The sequence below is a fragment of the Pan troglodytes genome, chromosome 8, assembly GCF_028858775.2.
Source record: "Pan troglodytes isolate AG18354 chromosome 8, NHGRI_mPanTro3-v2.0_pri, whole genome shotgun sequence".
NCBI classification, from domain to species: domain Eukaryota; kingdom Metazoa; phylum Chordata; class Mammalia; order Primates; family Hominidae; genus Pan; species Pan troglodytes.
Window position 1 is genome coordinate 118,787,521 of NC_072406.2, and position 22,778 is coordinate 118,810,298.

At 39.9% G+C, this 22,778-nt stretch overlaps 1 protein-coding gene across 6 annotated transcripts in view; it reads right to left on the reverse strand.

Moving 5' to 3' along the window:
- SORCS1 (sortilin related VPS10 domain containing receptor 1) overlaps positions 1-22,778 on the reverse strand; it is a 590,109-nt gene that overhangs the window by 108,831 nt on the left and 458,500 nt on the right. For all 6 annotated transcript variants that reach the window (XM_024346619.3, XM_009459224.5, XM_003951748.5 and 3 more), the window contains exons 9-10: positions 17,593-17,772; positions 6,370-6,516 (exon numbers count right to left, since the gene is read on the reverse strand). In XM_024346619.3, the coding sequence (XP_024202387.3) occupies positions 6,370-6,516; positions 17,593-17,772 (327 nt within the window). The remainder of the gene's footprint in view (positions 1-6,369; positions 6,517-17,592; positions 17,773-22,778) is intronic.

The window sequence follows — 22,778 nt, forward strand, 5'->3', positions numbered from 1 at the left end:
CCAAGTCAATAGAGTCAAAGCACAGCCTGTTCCAAAGGCAGTTCTCTATTTTCCTGACCTTTCCACATTAAGAAAATATAGAAATGTACACCCAAACCACCAATGCCAGCAGCTGACCTACAGAGGACAGAATGACCAGCACACATGCTTGGAAGCTGCCTTTTGCATCCTCACACATAGTCACAGGCCATGGCATATCATCAATTGGTAAATTCTAGGAGCAACTAGACTGTTAGTCTGTAATCTTTTCTGGGTCAGGTACAAAGCTTGGGGATCTGATGCAAATGAAAGACCAAGAAAAAGTGCACACAGACAAGTATACAGAGTTTTTCACTTAATTTCAGGGAGTCTGCAAACCCCTGAAACCCATAAGTGGACCTCTAGTTACTAGTTACCTTTCTTTGCCTGATTCTTTTAACCAATAAGATACTTTGACTATTCCAAGTGTTCAATAAATGTCTGCTGAACTTAACTGATCCATTATTATTGTTTACTTCAAATATTTATCATTTATTCCTCTTGTCTAACTGAAACATTGTACCCTTTGACCAATATCTCCCTATTTCCCCCAACTTCTAGCCTCCAGTGACTACCATTCTGTCTCTGCTTCCATGAGTTTGATTGTTTTAGGTTCCACATAGAAGAGAGAAATGCAGACTTGGTCTTTTTGTACCTGGCTTATTTCACTTAGCATAATGTTCTCCAGCTGATCCATTAATTATCTACTGTGTTTCTAGCATTGTGGATCCCACTGGGGAATTACCATAAAATGGAAGACATTTCCCCACCATGTAATAAATCAACTTTAAAAGCTGTTATATTACTTAAGGGTCAACCAGCTTCAAATCCCAATTCTTTCTCCTCAGCCTCTGTATCAACTGCCTTTAGATGCTATCTTCACGGTACCTTTATCTCCATGGTATCTAATCTGAATATTGTACTGAAAAGACAGATCAGAGCTTTTGTAAAGAACAAGCTCCCAAATAGTATCCCCAACACTCTCCCTCCAGAAATACATACTCATTTGTATAATTTCTTTCTTTGAGTTGGAACTCAAATTTATTACATCTTCAATAAAGAGTCAACGGCAAAGAGGAAGGAGGCCCCTGGATCAACTGGCTGGGTATGGGGAATTCAGCTCCAGCCCAAATCATCAAAATATATAGAGTCACAGACAATGGAAGAAAGGTGAAAAACAGATTCTCCAATGGAAGAAAGGTGAAAAACAGATTCTCCTGGGGCAGCTGCCTGCTCAGCTCCAGTAGCAAACTGCCAGATAGGCTGGGCACGGTGGCTCATGCCTGTAATCCCAGCACTTTGGGAAGCCAAGGTAGGCGGATCACGAGGTCAAGAGATCAAGACCATCCTGGCCAACCAACATGGTGAAACCCTGTCTCTCCTAAAAATACAAAAATTAGCTGGGCATAGTGGCACACACCTGTAATCCCATCTACTCGGGAGGCCGAGGCAGGAGAATCACTTGAATCCAGGAGGCAGAGGTTGCAGTGAGCCGAGATCGCACCACTGCACTCCAGCCTGGGTGACAGAGTGAGACTCAGTCTCAAAAAAACAGAAAAGAAAAGAAAACTGCCAGATGAATCCACAAAGTCAGCGCCTCTTTCCATGAAACACTGTGCTTTCCCTAAGGGCCCAAGGATTTGTCACAGGCTCAGTTCAGCTCACATCTTGCCTCTTGGGAGCCCAATCCTGAGGCACTGGACGCAGGTGGACCATGACCTGTAATATTCTATCTAATTGTACAATGCAGTCTTCAGAGGAAAGAAATCCCAGCTGGGCCCTCCAGGCAATCAGTCTAAAAGTCCTAAAAATATAGCCCAAATTACCCTAGATGTTTTATTTCTATAGCATAGATTTTTACCAGGAACACTGCATTCGGGCTGCGATTCTGAACTTATTCCACATCTGTAACAGCCCTGCTGGAAAAATCTCTTTTCTAATCACTAGGCTGTGCTTTCAGTGACACTGTCACTTTCCAAGTACTCACAATCGAAATCACTTTTTATCTCATCTCTGCCACCAGCTCCCAAGCCTAAAGAAGGTTTTTAACAGTCTTTGTCTCCTGTAGCTCAAAGATTTTCTTTCCTATTTAGTGCCTTTGGCAGATTTTTGTAAAGTGATTTTGGTCTCTCCTCCCTGCTTCCCTTTGTCATTTTCCCCTTCTCACCTGCAGGCTGCTTTCTGAAGCTCAGGTTGAAACTACATTAAACAACAGGGTTAACTAAGAAGGAAGGCTGGAAAACTCCCGAGTTCCATACATCTGTGTCCCAATAATCCCTCTTTCTTCCATCTTAATGAGCTTCCTGCTTTTGTTAACTTTGGGTTCCACTTGAGCCCATGAGCTTCAGAAGGTAGACAATGTGACAAATCCTCCAGTGGACTCTCAGAGGGAATGAACGGCTTCCATTAAAATCCAAATGCAAAACTGTCACAACACCTTTCGATGGAGTGCACACTCCCAACGTGGCACCCCTAATGTTGAGCCCCTACCACATGGGTTGAGCCCCTACCACATGGCAGGTATGATTCCTGGAGTTGATTCTTTGGAGTGGTCAAAAACACAGGCACCGTCCCTAGGTTCATGAAGCCCACACTTCAGCAGGCAAGATGGACAAGAAAATTAAGTAGTACACCTGCTCATTTCAGATAACAATAAGGACCATGAAGAAAAAAAGAGTTAAGACAAATACAACTTTAGGGGATGCTCAAGAAAGTTCTCTAAAATTAAGATAATGAAGCAATGATCTGAAGGCCAAGAACAAGCCAGACAAAGAAAAGGGCATTTTAAGAGAAATAATAACAAATGCAAAGACCCTAAGACATACATGAACATGGTGAGTTCACAGTACGCAAAGAAACGGCCCCTCCTCCACCCTGGCTTACATATAAGGAAGAAGGGGAGGGGGGAGAGGCTGGAGACCAGGGAGGAGAACTACACAGGGGCCAGATCACATGGGGCCTCATTGGTCATGATAAAGTATTTTTATTTATTCTACATGTATTAGAAGCCATTAGAAGGTTTAAGGAAAGAAGGGATACGATCTGATTTTTCAAAAGTTCAAGTTGATAACATTTACACACAATTTTAAAAAACAGCAATCTGATATATAGTAAAATAAAGTGGATCATTGGTTGTGCTGGGCTGACAGTGTGGGTTCTAACTGCAAAGAGGCACAAAGGTATTTTTTAGGGCAATGGAAATGTTGTCTTGATTGTAGTAATGGTTATATTGGTATATACATCTGTCAAAATTCATTGAAGTATACTCTTGAAATCGGTATGTAAGTATATTTTACCTCAAAATAAAGTTGATTTTTTTTTTATTTTACACCTAAAATGCATTTATTTTTCTTTTTTTTTTTCTTTTTTTTTTAAATTATACTTTAAGTTTTAGGGTACATGTGCACATTGTGCAGGTTAGTTACATATGTATACATGTGCCGTGCTGGTGCGCTGCACCCACTAACTCGTCATCTAGCATTAGGTATATCTCCCAATGCCATCCCTCCCCCCTCTCCCCACCCCACAACAGTCCCCAGAGTGTGATATTCCCCTTCTTGTGTCCATGTGATCTCATTGTTCAATTCCCACCTATGAGTGAGAATATGCGGTGTTTGGTTTTTTGTTCTTGCAATAGTTTACTGAGAATGATGATTTCCAATTTCATCCATGTCGCTACAAAGGACATGAACTCATCATTTTTTATGACTGCATAGTATTCCATGGTGTATATGTGCCACATTTTCTTAATCCAGTCTATCATTGTTGGACATTTGGCTTGGTTCCAAGTCTTTGCTATTGTGAATAATGCCGCAATAAACATACGTGTGCATGTGTCTTTATAGCAGCATGATTTATAGTCATTTGGGTATATACCCAGTAATGGGATGGCTGGGTCAAATGGTATTTCTAGTTCTAGATCCCTGAGGAATCGCCACACTGACTTCCACAATGGTTGAACTAGTTTACAGTCCCACCAACAGTGTAAAAGTGTTCCTGTTTCTCCACATCCTCTCCAGCACCTGTTGTTTCCTGACTTTTTAATGATTGCCATTCTAACTGGTGTGAGATGGTATCTCATAGTGGTTTTGATTTGCATTTCTCTGATGGCCAGTGATGATGAGCATTTTTTCATGTGTTTTTTGGCTGCATAAATGTCTTCTTTTGAGAAGTGTCTGTTCATGTCCTTCGCCCACTTTTTGATGGGGTTGTTTGTTTTTTTCTTGTAAATTTGTTTGAGTTCATTGTAGATTCTGGATAAAATAAAGTTGATTTTTTAAAAAAATGGTCTCATTGGCTGTTGTCTAGAGAAGTGATTGCCACGTAAAAGTGGGAGGACCAGTTAGAAGCCTGCCACTGTGGATCAGGTGAGCAACAATGCTGGCTTGGATTAGGGCAGTCCCAGTGGTGATGGGGAAGTAAGCTGATACTACATTTATATTTTGGAAGTACAACAATAAGAGTTTCTGACACTGGGTTGGGGGTGAAGCAGGGAATACCTTGCTAAGTGCTTAAAAGCCATTTTTAATGGTTCATTTATGATGCCAGAGTCCCCAGGCAAGCCCATTTAGGTGACATGGTTAATTATCTCTCATAGGCATTTAATCTCCAAAGTGCGGAGTAGAGACCAGCTTAAGGAACTGGCATATCCTATGCATCTTTGGTTAAGCAGCACTACGCTCCAACTTGCTATAGCTGAACTAGGAAGGTGGCCCTGTTTTTTAAAATGCCACCAAACTGTGCCTTGCATAGAGTAGGTATTCAATAAATAGCTGCTACATTTACTTACTCTGTCACTGGCATTGTGCACTTACTATAACAACTGGCTTTTTCCTCCTGTAAGTTGCCAGTAATAAGGATAGAAGCTGAGTGGGAGGCTGAATTTTAGACTGCTTCCCTGATGCACAGTGACAACTGTGATATCCTCTGCAACTAATAAGGTCAAGCTATGGCTGCTGGCATCTTCTCAACTAGAAGGGTGACCCGCCTACAGCTGTGAGAGATGAACCTGCAAAGTGACTGTCCAGACTTTATGGGATGGAAGGAAGCAAGCTGAGTGCAGATAACATCAAAGTCAGAACCGCATGAAGAGTGTGAACAACTATACATGTGTAGTTCATACACACACAACCCCCTCCCCTACAAGCCCTTCTTACTCAGATGAAGTGGTCCTCCCTCTAGGCTTACACAATCAGCTGTCCTTTTTCTAAATGTAGACACAACTTCTGAAGTGTTTTACAGACATTGATAGTATTAACAATGTTTGCAATTTGCAATTTGCCTCTTCCTCACCTCCTTCTGCATTCACTCATTACTTATCTGTGTGTCAAAATTGGGGCAGGCATCAGAGCTACTAAGAGGAATAAGACGTGACCCTGCAATCTTCCATTTATTAATCTAGACACATTCAAGTAGACAAGTAGACTGCAAACTCCTTGAAAGCAAGATTCATCTTTGATCCTCCTTTTGGATGCCATCATATATCAAATATATAAATAAATTCATACTAATCTATATACTGCCCAAACGTAAGGCAACTAAAAGAAAGCCATACTTTAAAGTAGGGGTCAGCAGACCTTTGTAAAGGGCCAGATAATAAATATCAGGCTTTTTTTGTGATACAGATAATAAATACCTTGGCCTTTGTTCACCAAACAAAGTCTCTCTCGTGACTACTCAATTCTGCCTTTGTAGAGTGAAAGGCAACAATACATGAATGAATAAGCATGACTGTGTTCCAATAAAACCCTATTTAGAAAAACAAGTGGTGGGCCATATTTTTCCCACAGGCTATAGTTTGCCAACTTCAGTTTTACGGAATAAGACATAAATGAACAGAACATATTGTAAAGAATACCAATAAGGGTATAAATCAGTGGTTCTTACCTTTTTTGAGTCATAAACTCCTCTGAAAATATGATTAAACATCTCCACAGGAAAATACACCTACACGACTCTGCATTCAGTTCATCAACTCTACAGCTGAATTTATGTCTCATTAGTTCTGTAACAGGTTACTCATGAGAAAATAGGTTGTTCAGTGTGTATCCTCACCAGGGATAGACACTGTCATATTCTCCCTCAAACTACCATTTGAGGCCCTCATCAGAACTTGGGCGGGAACCAAGGATCCTGGAAGGGCACAAGAAATATGCCCACGTTCTCCCATCTCTTTGGCACATCACACTAGGCAGTGCTGTGAGTTTTCTACACCCTTTGCCTTCACGCCCTTCCCAACTCCCTTTTGTTCATCAACTGAGCAAAAGTCCCAGAACTATCCTCATCCTCTGTTACATATCCATTTCCATCCTTCTACTGTGTGAGGCATTCTGCTTCAATAGGAAGACTCACCAGCAAGCAGTGCACAGGGTCCCCCCTTAGATCCGTGTCCGGCGCCTGCAGCAAACGCCAGTCTCTGCCTTTGTTATATGTGATGAAAGTCTTCACTTGGTTGTCAATCTTCTTGTTAGCCAAGAACATTCCCTTTATCCCTGCTACCTGGGAAAAATTGACATGGCTGAAAAATACATCAATTTGAGAAGGGATATATTTGTTTACTTTTTAAAAAAAGAAGGCTGTCAAAGTCAGCTGAGAGCACTTGTCTTGGAGGAAAGGTTGACGATGGGGGAAGGAGGTGGCTCAAGGTATAATGACTTCCTAGGCTACTGGACAAACAACAGACTGGTGATCCTTATCATATGGGGGTCACAACAAGAGTTTGATAGGGGCTTCTTATTACCCCTAACATAGGCTGACAGGAGCCCGCAGCTGCCAAGAGATAAATTCTCATGGTTTCAGCTCTGTTGCTTGGTAAGTAATAATAAATAAATAGGGGCTACTTTTATTGTATGCTAGTGTAGCACCCAGATCTCACTTAATCCTTAAAACACTCCTCTTTGGTATCCTTTATTCTATTTCACAGATGAAGAAAGCTCAGGCTCATCCAAACAAAGTGACTTGCCTAAGGTCACACTGCCCAAGGGCACACAGTAAGTATCAGACTCAGGATTATTAACCCACAACTCTGTGGCTTCACAGCTCATGCTCTTAATGCCTACCTCAATTATCAAGCTATCTGCAGGCTTGGGCAGTTGAAAGAGGCAGTTAAAGCTCATGAACCAATTACTGTTGCTTTATTTCTATGTAAGATCTCTCTGTTAAGCCATCAGAATACACGGAACATAAGAGGACAGCTTTTAAATGTAAATAAATGGTGATTTCCCTAAATCATCAAATACTCCCTACTTTGTTTTCATAACATGGTTGTTCTCAGCCTAAACAGATGCTATTAATTATTTGGATCTGAAAATATGATTGTCTCCTCCCTTCTATATGTCAGGTAAGAAGTAGTAATTAGTAATTTGTCAAAATATTACAAAAGCCAATAATTGTGCATTATATTTTTCTTGTGTTTTGGAGTTTATCAAACACATTCATGCATATTTTACCCTGCTTGCAACTGTAACAGCTCAGGAAAACTGGAGGGCAGTGAGGAAAAGGACTGAAACATGTTGAGTAATGCATTCCAATGCTGCATGTACATTACCTCATTTAATACTCAGAATAACCATGGAATAATTATCATTAGCCACATTTTGAGGATGAGGAAATAGATACTTTGACTTGGTGGCTTTCTGGAACACACCTAGGGAGTAAGTGAGCAGGCTAGCAAGCCTATTTGAACCTACTTAACTTGGGCCCTTTATAACACGAAAAATGTTTAAGCAGAATAGTGAAGCAATTAGCTGTCACCTCTCCAGACCTCGCCAAACGCCAAGCACTATGTCCAGTATTTTATTTAAAAAACCTCCAATACTCACTACAAACCTGCACCTGCAGCTTTTACCCCAATTCTACAGATAAAGAAACTGAGATCACAGAAAGTTGAGATTCACACCCAAATCTGCCTGACTTCCAACATTGTTTCAACAAATACAGCTTGAATTTGTCAATTCTAAGAGGTTGGGTTTCAATCGATAGAAGACACACATTTTGCCTTTGCTTTTGACAGTCAGACCTCATTAGTGTGTACCTGCTGATCTGGCATCTGGGATAATTTATAGTTGGGCCAAATTTGTACTCTTTTGAAACAACAAGCATGTTAAACAACTAAATGGTATAAATGAGCTGCAGAGAGGAATACTTTGAACTATTATACTCAGGAAACAAGGTGCATTCTGGGCAATCAATAGCAGCCAGAACAACTTCTTGTGCATTGTCTAACCTCAACAAATGTGGAAGGCATAAACTCCAGGAGCACTCTACCTCACAACAGCAGTGTGTTAATTACAAATAATATTTAGTAATTCACTACACCAGCTCCGCAAGGGCTTCCCACCAGGGAATTCCATATTGGTTTTGCATATGTTCAAGAAGCTGTTACATACTCAAATATGAATAAACTGCCAGTTCTTTAAAAAATTAAATTACGTAAATCAGAATTTCACAAAGTCATACTGGTCCTTCCTCTATACCATTCCCAAAAATGACAAATGACCATGTCTTAGCCATTCAACACTCTAAAGGGTGACAATAACTGCGGAAGGAATAAAAATGTTACCTATTCCAGTAGTTTCATTGCCCATTTTCCTTCCTGCCCTCTCCCTCTTCTGGCAAGGGTGCCAGCACAGGGTTATACATGTTTGGGAGCTGGTTCATTTGATTTGCAGAAGTGGCGACTTTATTGGCCCCCGACTGCTTGGCATTATCAAATGCCACTTGAGCAAAGAGCTGTGCTTTGTAATTCATCTCTGGCAGCTTGGCCTTCAGGTTTATCTTGAGGAATAAAAACTTGGCAAAGTAAAGGGAATGTGTATCGACAGGGGATAGAGCTGGAGAGGGTCTGCTTATTGCTTATTTTCCTCTTGCAGCCAAGGCACTTTGTCCATTTAAGGTAGGGTTTTTTATTTTGTTGTTTTCTTTTGTTGCTTTGGCCTGGTCTGCAAATGTAGTCAGCCCTAGTCTTAGGTTTTTGTGCTATTCACTGTTCCTTTCACTCTGAGCTTGAGAAGTCCGTCTTTCTGTGTGTCTCACGGAAACCCCTAGGCACGCACAAGCTACCTTCTTCCAGTACTCTATTCTAAGGTCTCATCCTACATTTCTTGGAACCTCTACCCTCTCACTGTAGGACTTTGGCTATCAAGGGGACTAATAACAAGCATTAGTGCCCCAAATGTGGAATGTGTGTGGGTGTACATGGGTGTACCTGTCTATGCATGTAGTATATGTCTCTCTTTGTGTGAGTGTAAGGTCTGAGGTTCCACTGAGGATGAGGGAGCATGTTTATGTTTCTAGATAACCTCTCTGTATCCATACTGCATGCATATTTATGGAATAGAGTGGAGCTAAGCGATGGGGTAGGGTGGGGTAAAGTAATATTTCCTACGGAAGCCATGTCTTCCCATAGACACAGAATTTCTGATGACAAACCTCCCATGGGAATGGTACATCCCACTGTTGGAAGTCTGTCCTCCTTTGGGAAAAGAATTGTTGCCTTTAATGCCCTTCTGAATTCTGCATAAAGATCTTTAAGAATTCTAAGTGTGCTGGAATGCTACTTTAGTCCCTTTGCTTCTCCTACAGAGAAATTTGCTACCAGACATCTCAAAAGTAATTAATAGTTATTTCTTATTATTTAATATCATATAAGTCAAGATATCATTTTAATTAGACTAAATATGAAGTGTTATAGCTCAAACCTTAAGCCTAACACAAAGTACATCGGTGCATTTCCTGTTGCCAACATGATGGTCTCAGAACACTTCCTTCCCTTCTCTTATCTGACTCTCTTTGTTCACAAAGGCCACCCACAACTCCCTGAGAAAGCCTCCTGATGTGCCTCTACCTATTCATCCTTAAAGATTCAGCTCATAAACCTTTTCCAAAAACCAGAATCTCTTTTCATCCTGATTATCCCAACACTTCTTCTCTGTTCTTTAATTTGTCTCTCATACAGATGGTATCTGTATCTTGGCTGTCAAGAACTGTGGGATCTTCCTAGGGGACTCAATATTCCTGTAAACATCTCTAGTACTCCTTATGCTCTTTATCATAAATTAATTCCAATTTGGTCATCCCCTGTGACCTCTCACATTATGGTCTCCTACTCTAATACAACCTTCGGATTGTCATTCACTCCACCAAACTGCTCTTTAAAATTAATAACCGTAAAATAACTTTATACAAAGAACCCTGTTTGTTTGTTTGTTTGTTTGTTTGTTTGTTTGAAACAGGGTCTCTCTCTCTCTGGCACCTAAGCTAGAGAGCAGTGGTGTGACCACAGCTCACTGCAGCCACAACCTCCTGGGCTCAAGCGATCCTCCCACCTCAGCCTTCCAAGTAGCTGAGACTACAGTTGCACACCACTATGCCCAGCTAATTTTGGGTTCTTTTGTTTGTTTGTTTTGTTTTGTTTTTGGTAGAGACAGGGTTTTGTCACATTGCCCAGGCTGGTCTCAAACTCCTGGGCTCAAGCAAGCCACCTGCCTTGGCCTCCCAAAGTGCTGGGATTCCAGGTGTGAGCCACAGCGCCAGCCCCTGTTTTTGTTCCTACTGAGATAGGTAGTAAGAGTTCTGCATTAGAAGGTACAACACCCAAGCCTCTGGTAACCACGACTGGGGAGAAGATGCGAGGAGGAGAAATGGGGAATGACTACTAATGGTTGTGGAGCGTCTGTACTAGACAATGAAAATGACCTAAAATTGTGGTGGTGGCTGTGCAGCTCTGTGAACACACTAGAAACCACTGGATTTTACATTTTAAGTGGGCAAACTGTATGATATGTGACTTGTATCTTAATAAAGCTGTTTTAAAGGAAAGACATAACAATCCAAATTTATTGATTATTAAATTTCAGGTACCAGAGGTTGAATATCCCTAATCCAGAAATCCAAAATGTTCCAAAACTTGAAATGTTTTAAGCACTGACATGATGCTATAAGTGAAACATTCTACACCTAATCATATGTGATGGGTCACAGTCAAAACACAATCAAAACTCCAAAGAAAAGAAAAATATTTAAGGTGATGAATAATCTCAAGTATACTAATATGTTATTTACTAATTATATAAATGTATTAAATTATTATATATACCCTGAAAATGTGTGCCTATTATGTACCAATAAAAAATAAATTTCTAGAAGACAAAAAAACTGTTTCATGCACAAAATTATTAAACATATTGTTTAAAATTACCTTCAGGCTATGTGATAAGGTATATATGAAACATAAATTAACCCTGTGTGTACACTTGGGTCCCAGTTCCAATATATCTCATTATATATATGCAAATATTGCAAAATCCAAAAATGTCTAAAATCTGAAACCCTACTGGTCCCAAGCATTTCAGATAAGGTATACTCAACCTGTACATGAAAGGCTTTGCAAACATGAACTTGTGAATCTCTGCATGCTTTAGAATTCATATTATCCTTATTTTACAGAAGAGAAAACTGAAATTCAGATGTGGCTAATCACTTGCCTAAGGTCATCCCACTGGAGAATCTTAGATCTGGACTCCAAGTCAGTCTGTCTAACTACAGAGTCTACACCCTTAGGCCTGTGGCTGTACTGTTTCTTCGAACTTCTCTCTCATCCTAGAGTGGCCTGAGAGAAATATCGTATCAGAATGTTCTACTCAAAGAAATTGTATTTTATTCAGTCGTTAGTACATTTACTCTAGTCATTCAATAAATATTTTCTGAGCATCTACTACGTATCATATGATCTTCTAGGCACTTGCAGATATAATACGTAGAAGATCTCAACAACTATCTTTTTTGAGAGTTAGAATGTGCTAGGTGCTGGGAATTCCTATTTCTTTGGTGACTTAAAGAGAAAAACACAGGTATCTCCCTTGCTTTTTAGGTTTACTTTCTGGATGGTTCTGTCCTGTTCTTATGGGAATCAGTCTTCCCATAAATATCTCTAGTACTTCTTATGCTCTTTATTATAAATCAATTCAAAGGAACTTACATATTTGTGTAAGAAAACCTTTTGTAAGTTCCATGCAGAGGCTAAGTTGGGAAGACTCCTGTGCAAGAGTTTTTGCTTATTTCTGCCTTTAATGCTGACTAAAAGATGAATACTACCTACCACCCTCTCAGTCTCAGACTTAAATTACAAATCCTAAGTGCCAAAATTTCAAAAAAAAATTAAAAAGATGAAACAACAACTGTGGCAAGAAAGAGAACATATTCATGGCCACAATTTCTTTGGGCTTTGTGGATGGGATATTTTTCTTGAGAGGACAACAGGAAGGATAAACATGAGGCCGGGGTGCCTTCACAATCAGGGAACCCATTGGCCAAGAAAAACCTAAATGTTCTTTCCTTCTCTGTTGCCTCAACCAAAGAGCACTCTCCTCCTCAAACAGCACTCTCCTCCTCAAGAGACAGTAGCCTGAAATAATAGCACATTCTTTTATTATTATTTTTTTTTCTTTTTTGAGGAGGAGTCTTGCTCTGTCACCCAGGCTGGCACCATCTCAGCTCACTGCAACCTCCACCTCACGGGTTCAAGTGATTCTCCTGCCTCAGCCTCCCAAGTAGCTGGGACTTCACCACACCCAGCTAATTTCTGTATTTTTAGTAGAGATGGTTTCGCCATGTTGGCCAGGCTGGTCATAAACACTTACCCTCTGGTGATTCTTCTGCCTCTGCCTCCTAAAGTGCTGGGATTACAAGCATGAGCCACTGCACCTGGCCAATAGTACATTCAATATCCTGTAATAAATGTATCTCCAATAGGAGAGCATTTTTCTTCCCTACCTCCTAAACTAGATTGTAAGAGGCAGTCCTGCTCCAAGAAATCAAGATGCATGCTATATTATCATAACCGATGAGTTTTCTCTTTTAAAGAGAGGGTACTCATAATGTACAGAAGACACTGCATGTAACAGAACATGCCCTGGTCACTGGCTGTCCTTCATGACACCCACCAGGGCTCACTCATGTATGCACGCATTCTTGTGTATTCTGAATTTGTCAGCCAGGTGGCTTCACTCCCAACACAACCCTTTGCACTCAGCTGGGGTGAACTGTCATTGTCTATTAAGCCAAAGTGCTCTTCATCATCATTAATTAATATTCACTTCCCAAAGGAGAGAAGGTACCATCCAAATCTGTCAGGCTCCCTCTCATCATCCACACTACACAAAGCCATCAGGCATCACTCTTCTCACAGACACTCAGCACATTTTTTTTTTGCTCTGGCCACCATCAGACATGCAGCCTGATGCACTGCATGATGCACACGATGCACTGGACCATTCATTCTATTCAGGTGTGATGGAGTTTTAGGACACTTGTTTCCAGGCTTTTCTTACACAAATACATCCACCTGGCAAGACTGTGAGCCATGTGTAAATATAGCCTGAACTTAGCTGTAACTAAGGACTTGGTACTAAAGGTGCTGCATAGATAGGTCTCGGGCAATCAAACTTCTGATTCTCTTTACATTGACTTTCCCCAGATCATTTTCTTCTTCCAGTCTTCTGTTTTCCACTGTTATGCAAAGTCTAACCCTATTTACCCTGCCCTTCTATGTTCTTCAGTCTTAATGCTATCACTCTTCCACAACCAAATACAAGCCCAGATGCTGATCCTTCAGGGAAAATGTGACAGTCTATAGTTGAGAGTTTGCACACTCTAGGGTTTAGGTCCTAACTCTGCCACTTACTATCTTTGCAGTCTTGCAAAAGTTGCTCTATTCTCTCTGCCTCCATTTACTTATATTTGAAGTGAAAGTGACAACAGTCCCTACCTCATAATGTATGTACTGAATAGGACAGTTATGGAAGGTTCTTTACACCATGCCTGGCACAAAGTGGCCCAAAATATTAGCTATTATTAATGATATCAATTAATGATATTAATGATATCAACAAAATTCATTTCTAGTATTTTTGCTCTGAGGCCAACTTTCCTGGCTCTCATTTGAATAGGACAGTTATGGAAGGTTCTTTACACCATGCCTGGCACAAAGTGGCCCAAAATATTAGCCATTATTAATGATATCAATTAATGATATTAATGATATCAACAAAATTCATTTCTAGTATTTTTGCTCTGAGGCCAACTTTCCTGGCTCTCATTTCTTGGCTCTCTTGAATGGAGTCCAATTGACACTGATGGAAAATTCTGATATTTCAATAACTAAACCATACAAGCTGTACCCTCAACACTTTGTCTCCAGCATTTCTCTCTCTCATTCCACACACACACATAGTTCTAGGGTAGAGAACACAGAATCTGTAGCCAGGTTCCAATGTATTTGCAAACAAAATGCTTAATTTTAATGAGCACAGTGCTTCCTTCTGCATTTTTTAGAAAGACCCGTCAGCAATGCACATCCTTGATACACAGATCCATCTACATGTTTATACATTATACAGTTCACCTCTGCTAAAATAGCCTGAAGAGCTCACAAATGCAGGAATAGCACATAATTGGCATGAAGAAGCAAACAAACAAAGAACAAAGGCCATCCTCTTCAGTCACCCCAAATGTGAGCAGACATGCACTCCATGTATGCTATCTCTGTAACCCCCACCTCATGTGTTGCTCATCTTTGCTCCTTAGTAATTCATTTATGGATTTTCTTACTTCTCATTTATCTCTAAACTCTCATCATTCATTGCAATTCTACTGGGGAATTCATGCTGGATGGCTTTCAGCTTCCTGCTAGCCAGAACAATCAGATTTAAGGGAACGTTTGTGCCAGGCTCCGTGTCAGCCAATATTCTTTCTATCTAGGTAATCAGCAGATACGGCACTGCCGTTCTGATCACATCAATTTCAATTCAAGTTGCTGTGAACTGTCAGGCTAATAAAACAAAGACTCCTCTCTCCCAGCCCCAGGATGCAGAGCACCTTTACATAATACAGTCACATCACTGCTCAAAATGATGATAATAAGAGCCAGCAGTTTCCCTACAGATAGTCAACTGCAAGAGAGGCACAAAGGGGAAACACAAGATTAACAAAGCAATGTTTGGCATGTCCAGAGGTCGCCTTGTTTCCTCTTTTCATTCCATACCTGTTACCGATGTTTGAATTCAGAAAACTAGTCATGAAAATAGCTGCAAATAACAAGACATTGCAAAGTCATTCCTGTCTAAATTTGTCATTTTTTCATCATCAAGGGACCAATTAAAATGGTTTTTATTTCTGGCAGGAAACAAAATTTATCCAGAGAATCAATTCCATGTTGACTCAAAAAGAGGGAAGAGGATAATCAGGAAGGGGAAAATGGAACCTGAAAGTCAGAATATGTTTTTGGGAGACTAAGGATAGAACGAGGGCTAGGAAAGAAAACTGGGGATTAAGCTTGGGCAGTTGCTTTGACTTCATGCCAGTGGATGCTCAGAGCAAGAATCCTTCCATTTTAAGTGTTCAGTCAAGGCAAGAAAATGCATGGCATTTCAACAAAACATACTTCAAGTTAAAATGTTTATAATCTATTTACAAATGAAAAGAGAAATGTGGTAATTTACACCTGTTTATAAGAAGACAACTACTTGGTATAGGCCATAATCCCAGCACTTTGGGAGGCCGAGGCGGGCGGATCACAAGGTCAGGAGTTCGAGATCAGCCTGGCCAATATGGTGAAACTCCGTCTCTACTAAAAATACAGAAATTAGCCGGGCATGGTGGTTGGAGTCCCAGCTACTCTGGAGGCTGAGGAAGGAGAATAGCTTGAGCCCAGGAGGCGGAGGTTGCGGTGAACCAAGATCGCGCCACTGCACTTCAGCCTGGGTGACAGAATGAGACTCCATCTCAAAAAAAAAAAAAGAAATAAATAAAAGACAACTACTCGGTATAAAGAATGTCACATGGCTGCACTAATTTCAGTATGGGAAGATGTAGCAATCCAAAATAATATAAATGTTTTGGGCATTTACACAATGCAGGTAGATGTTAAGGCTATGAGAGTAGAACACTGTAGTGGTGCTTGAACACATTGGAACATAATATTAATGATGCTATCTATAAATTGTTGAGCATTATTGTATTTTAAGGCCTGTGCTCCATGCTTTGAAAGGATTAACTCATTTAATCCTCAGAAAAATCACATCTAGTAGGTTTCATGTTTATCTCCATATTTTAAGCAAGGAAACTGTGGCTCAGAAATTACTGGATTTGTCTCAAGAATACATACAAGTGGCATCGCTAGGATTTAAGCACAGGCAACCTAAATCCAAAATCTGTACTCTAAATTAAATTTTATTCAACATGAAGAGGAAACTAAATCATCACAATATGTAAATTTCTTCTAGAATACAGTTTGAGGCTGTCATACATGATACTGTATTTATCTGAAACATGGGCAGGAGAAGAAGTGGAAAAACTTATGAAAGTATGAAAAAGTTTGCAGTGCATTTTTCTAAACATATACACATAAACTAGACCCTATGCTAGTCTGCCGTAATTTCTATTACAAATACCTGGGCTCTAAATTTGGCATACAGTTTACTAATATGCTTTTATACATACACAGAAGTTTCGATACTAGAAGAAAATCACTAAGAACCTCTGAAGGAGAAGGAAGATAGAACACATTGAAAGGAATTACAATGATAGGTTAAAATTTCTTAAGTGAAATTAGTTTCTTTCATACTGGATATACCCTTACTTCTTAGACAAACAATCTCTTGACTCACTGCTCTTGTTCTCAACTAAATGACAGTGTCATTATGACTGTACATATCTGAATCCATTTTAGATTCTTTTCAGCTAGAATATAGGTATATTGTTACACTTCCCAAATTCTGACTGTTTTCAAATGGCTTATTATAACCTATTATAAATCTTTCATAGCGCATGATAAGAGTGACGAATGGCTAAAATCCATGCCAAAGCAGCAGGTTTCTTTCTAGCTAACTGTGCCTTCAATGGCAATTAAAGCATTGGTATTTATCATGAAAGCCAACCAATCCAACATAGATGATTTTCTTTTGAATCTTGGCCATTTTGAGAAACAAAGACTCTGCTAAGCTCTGTTCTTGTTGTTGTAGTTGTTTATTTTATTTTTCTGGATTTAGGAGACAAGCACCTGTTAATCTTATCTCATTCTCTGGCCCTATGAGAAAAAGGCCATTAGCCAAGGGAGCTTATTTAACCAGAAAGGTCTTCAAGTCCAAATGGAGTGTCTTCTGCTGGATGCAGGAGACCTTATCCCCTTCATTCTTTCTTCTGAGAGACAAGGGAGTGCATCCACCATCCCTTTACTCACAGCCCTGTCTGCCTTTCAGAACTATGTCCAAACATCACAGGCAGACCACTCTCATCAAACCCTGTAATTGACTGCCTCCCCAGACATTCCGCAAGTCCACTAAGCCTTCACGTCCTATGGAGTTTGTCAAAAAAGAATCCCTCCCAGAATCCCCCAGAGATCTTCCGTGGATTGCAAATTAACTAATAAAAATGTTCTGCAAATCTTTCCATCTCCCAAGAGAAATGAGGCCACATAAGGAACTGTATTAAAATGACCAGGAAAAGAGTCCATGCGGGGCTTCCATCAGCCAGCTGGGCACTGCTGTGGCTTAGGACCACATATGCCTCGTGACATACCTCATAGAGGTCGATCATGATGTTGCCCTCAGGGCCTCTGCTGCTCTGGACATTCTCCAAGGCCAGGGTGAAGTAGACACCACGTGTGTCTGAGATGTAGAGGTTGTACGTGTCATTCTGGTTCCATTCTTGGACCGCTGCGAACACCTGATTCTCATCGGTGCTGATAACATGCATGTCCTGTGAAAAGACACAAGGTCGTGAAGAGGGAAAAAGAGTTTTATACATTAACCTGGCAGGCATCCAAAGAGTGTGGAATCAAATGAGGAATACCAGAATGAGCACTTTAATGGAAGATAGCTTCCTTTTGCATATATAAGAAATAATAATTCGTTAAGCATTAATCATATATTTCCTTTGTCACTTGTGGGGTTAGGCAATAAGGTCATGAGAAAATAGGATGAAGGGATGTTTGATAGACCAGTTTTAATTGCCTCATTACATAATTTGAAAAATGCTTTCTTAAATATGTATGATTCGGAGAATCAAGCATCCTGATATTTTTGCCAAGCACAAATATGACACGTGCTCAGAAGGCATATATGGGGTAGATATGAGGAAAAGCTGGAGGAACAGAGAGAAAACAGACAAACCCTGCATCTCTCAGCATGGCTCATGGACCAGCAGCAAGGACATCACCTGGAAGCTTATTAAACATATAGAACCTTGGGCCTCACCCGGTGAATCAAAATGTGCATTTAATAAGATTGCTAAATAATTACCATGCATATTAAAGTTTGAAAAGCACTGCCCAAAGGTTCAGCAACCCCCAGCCGGTCTCCTCTACCCTCAGCCCTAAGAAAACATTCACCAGAGAAACCCAAAGTACTAACCCTCATGTTAGCGTGTTCAAAGACTTAGCTGCTTATCAAAATCTAAACTGAGAGGTTCTGCAGGAATCCTCCAGTGAAAAAGGGTAAAAGATAGCCTGCATAACTGATGATGTTTTCAGAGCCTGTTTGTCCTGGAAGACAGAATTAAAGCAAAGGTAGCCCGGAGGCAGTGAACAAGTGCCCCTGGGGTGGGAATTTCAAATTCTTTTTCCCCCATTTATAACTCTAGAGAAGTACAATGGAAGCTACCACAGTCCAAAGCTTGCTGACTCAGACCAAGGCCTGCTTTCTTCTTTACGGGATGTCTGTTCATATGCTCTAGCCTGCATTTTACCCTTTGCCCAAGATAGTAGACATAAAACAACTTCCAAAAACCAAAAAAATTAAAGCTAAGTAGCCAAAACAAACAAACGAAAACAAAGATTGCATATAACCACAAAGGTAGAAGAACAACATAGAACAATTCTTGTTTTCGGCATCACTTAGTACTCTAATCTTTCCAGATGCACCATACTCTATTTTTGAAAAGCTTTAGGAAATCTGACAATCTTCCTATTAACAATTCCAGTGCGGGGAAATTCTACCTAACTACTAACCTAAATTTCTCATTGTCATATATGCCCATGTTCTCAATCAAGCAGCATTTCAGCTCTGACTCTGCTCTAGACGTGTAGGAACAAGAATCCCTATCCTCTTTACCGTTTATCACAGTAAACTCGTGATCCCAGAGGGAGAAGTCCATATCCAAAGGGCTTTATATTCCTCACCTCTACTCAGGTTCCATATGACATACTCAAGTTTGGTAACATTTTTGTAGAAAGAACCCCAAGTGGATAGGTCAAAAAATGAATCCTGCCCATTAATTTAATGTGTGCTTCTATCTGTTGACTGTCTATTTACGTTTCTCCTGGTAATTATTGCTCTCTCTAGGTATCTGCAGGCGGAATGGTTCCACAATTGCCCTCAGATACCAAAATCCACAGAAGCTCAAGTTCCTTATATAAAGTGGTGTAATATTTGCATGTAATCTACGCACATCCTCCTGTACACTTCAGATCATCTCTGGATTACTTACAATACCTAATACAATGTAAAGGCTATGTAAATAGTTGTATCATTTATTTAATTTGTATTACTTTGTATTTTTTTTTAATATTTTCAATCTGAGGCAGAACCTGAGGAGACACAGGTCCAAGTGTACGGATTGATGTTTTTTGAAAAACAGCCTCATCCCTCTCAGATATATTTCTATATTAAATCTAAATTTTCCCTACTTTCTTCTACCAGCAGCACAAGAAATGAGCTTTAGAACTGGCTTTCAGAATATTCCATTTCTCTGGCAACAGCAACTGAATAGGTGATGGGCAGGTGGCCCACATAAAGTCAATATGACATGTTTCTGGAATGACTGCGGAGTTATTAGGGAGAGACCAAATTAGTATCTCACTATTGGTTTTTAAGCAGTAAGAATAAAAAAGAAAATTCCAGATCTGCTGGAGACATATCTTGGAGGTAAAGGATGAAACCAATCCTGATGAAAACAGGCTCAGCGGATGGAGAGAGATGGCCCAATGTTGTGACATTTTTTGGTCCCTAAATGTGGACATTTAAGAAGCTCATCCCACCGCCAGACTTTTCAGTTAAAGAAGACAGCCTAGTAAAGTGGCTGAAGAATGGACTTTGGAGTAAAACTAGTTGAGTTCAAATCTTGGCTCTATAGCTTTAGCCATGTGAATGAAACTCTGTGTCTCATAATTTCAATCTACAAAATAGAGACAAGGATAATAGGTCCCCCATGGAGTGGTGAGGATGAAATCAGTTAATCAGTGTTAAGCACTCCTAATAGTGCCTGGCACTTAGCATATGCTCTAGGTATGTTAGCTACTCTCAGTTAAGTGAGCCCTTACATCCCTTTTGTTGATTAATCTAGGTTCATGTGACCTTTCTGTTTATCACAAATACTCAAGTCCTAACTATATACACGACAAGAAAGTGGTTCACACAAGTGTTTTTGTTGTTGTTGTTTAAAATAAAATTTAAAATTCTTTGAACCAGGAGAAGCTATACCCAAGTGTTTGGTTTCTTTCTAATGGAGAGACTTGTCTGTGGAAATTAGCTCCAGAGCTGTTCCTGCCTTGACAACCAAACCTCCCATGGCTCCCTACCCTATAGGGCAAAGACCTAAATCCTTACCTTGGCCTTGAGAAGCATCAAACAACTATTCCCAATTCATCTTCCCTTCCTTGTCAGTAAGATGCAGCATCATCCCTGAAGCCAAGTTAAAATATCTCAACAATAACCTGACCCCCGCATAGCTAATTCCCACTTCTGTGATTTACAGTGAATCTCTGCACTGGTGAACCTCTGAGTTTCTCACAATAGACATTTGATTAAATAATCCTAGGCTGGAAGAGTAAAGTGCATCACCTATACCGGCCACTTCTCCCAAGACTTTATTTTGTAGATTCGGATAGGAAAACACAGATGCATCAAATATTGTGGTCTAGGTCACTTAGAGAACTAATCACACAATGATAACAGATTAAAATGGCCATCTCTAGATATGAGCTGAGTTCCAATCCTTCCTTTGTTTCATGTAATTATGTTGTACAGCCATTTTCAAATGATATTGGTCTTAAATAGTTTAATTGAAAAGTTTAAAATATTTACATATCATCTTTCTTTTTTCTCCTTCCCTAAATCCTGTTTCTATTTGGAGAAATGAGCTTTTTCTCCCAATGTGGCACTTTATGTTGAATGCTTTAACCGAGTCACAGAATTTGAGAGCAAGGTGTGATCTTACAGATTTTGTATTGAAGCATTTTCTAAAGTCTGCTCCGTAGGACAACAATGTTGTTAGGATTTTAGTAGACTTGAAAAGGAGGAAGGGATCCTTTGGTAAAACATATTAATTAATGGTGAATTACAGATCTTTCTTGCTCATTGGATGTTCTAAACCTTCAACATACCAGTGAGCTACTGTTACTCTCTAGGCAAGAAACACAGAATGAAGTTTATTCCTTTTTTTAGACATATTTGACCACACAACCAAATTCTCAGGAAGGATTACTAAGGACATTTTATTCTAAGTAACACATATGAGAAAATACTGTGGTGAATCTAAGCTTATTTAAAAAAAAAAATAAAGAAAAGAGACATTGACAAACCAGCCCAAGGTTTCAAAGCAAGTTAGTGACAGATCTGGGTCCCTAATCCAGGTCTCCTGCTGCAAATCAAGCAGCCTTCACATCACCTGCATCCTGGTCCACATCGATCTTCCACCACGGAGACAACTAGATCCATACTAATAATAATATTACCTTGCTTTTATAGAGTATTTGTCCTCCAAAATGCTCAAAGCACTTTTGTACGTATTGCCTCATTTATCTCACTTGAGTAGCTCAGAATGGGTTCCCAGCAAGTTAAAGGAAGGAAAACTCACTACATTCCCCTGTCTGGAGGGCCACATGCTCTTAATGGCAATGGCAATATTAAAATCTCCCTACCCACTGTCATTCTTTACTATTAGTAAATATTTTTTTGAGCACAGCTCAGGGTGACTATGATCTTTCAGGAGCTGATACAATGGTAGTGGGTGATTAAAGAAAATTGAGCACGAAAGTGCTGGTTTGTCTCGATTCCTTTGGTCGGCATGAAGCTTTGTTCATTTCCAGTTGCACCAGCCCTGACAGGCCATGAAAATATGCACCTTTGTCGCAGATCATTCCACTCAAGCTGGGGTTTCGTTTTGAGGGTATAATGGGATTGTAATAAAGAATCTCATTGCCTTAAATAATAAACATCCACCTGGACCAAATAATACATTCATTTGCTGTACTAGCCCCTATTTTTTCTGGGAACAAGCTAAATTAATCACTGCATTCTACCCTCAGAACCCAGATAAGACTGAGTAATGGAACATGCTCTTCTGGGAGAACAGGAGGAAGAAGACAGATGCAAATTTGGGTTCAAAGTAAAACTTTTTCCTTCCATATTGGCTAGATGCCACTGGGGGCAACTGTCAGCAGTGATCTGTGTGATGGCTATGAACAAGCAATGCAAAGTATCTGTTTCCCAAACCCCCAGCAATGAGTCTACAAACATTTCTTTGATTTTAAACTATGATTTCTGGGGCTCCTTAAGTCAATGGGATTTTCTTCTTAATGCCCCTGACAGTATATGGAATTTTGATGGGGTGATGATGCTATGTTTTAATAACAGAAGCTATTAATTTACTAAGAAAGTATAATATAAAAAAGTACTACCTTGAGAGTCAGGAGACTTGACTTCTAGCCTCAATTATGCTACAAATAGCATTTGATTTCCACCAAAACTTATGTCACTTAAAGAGTT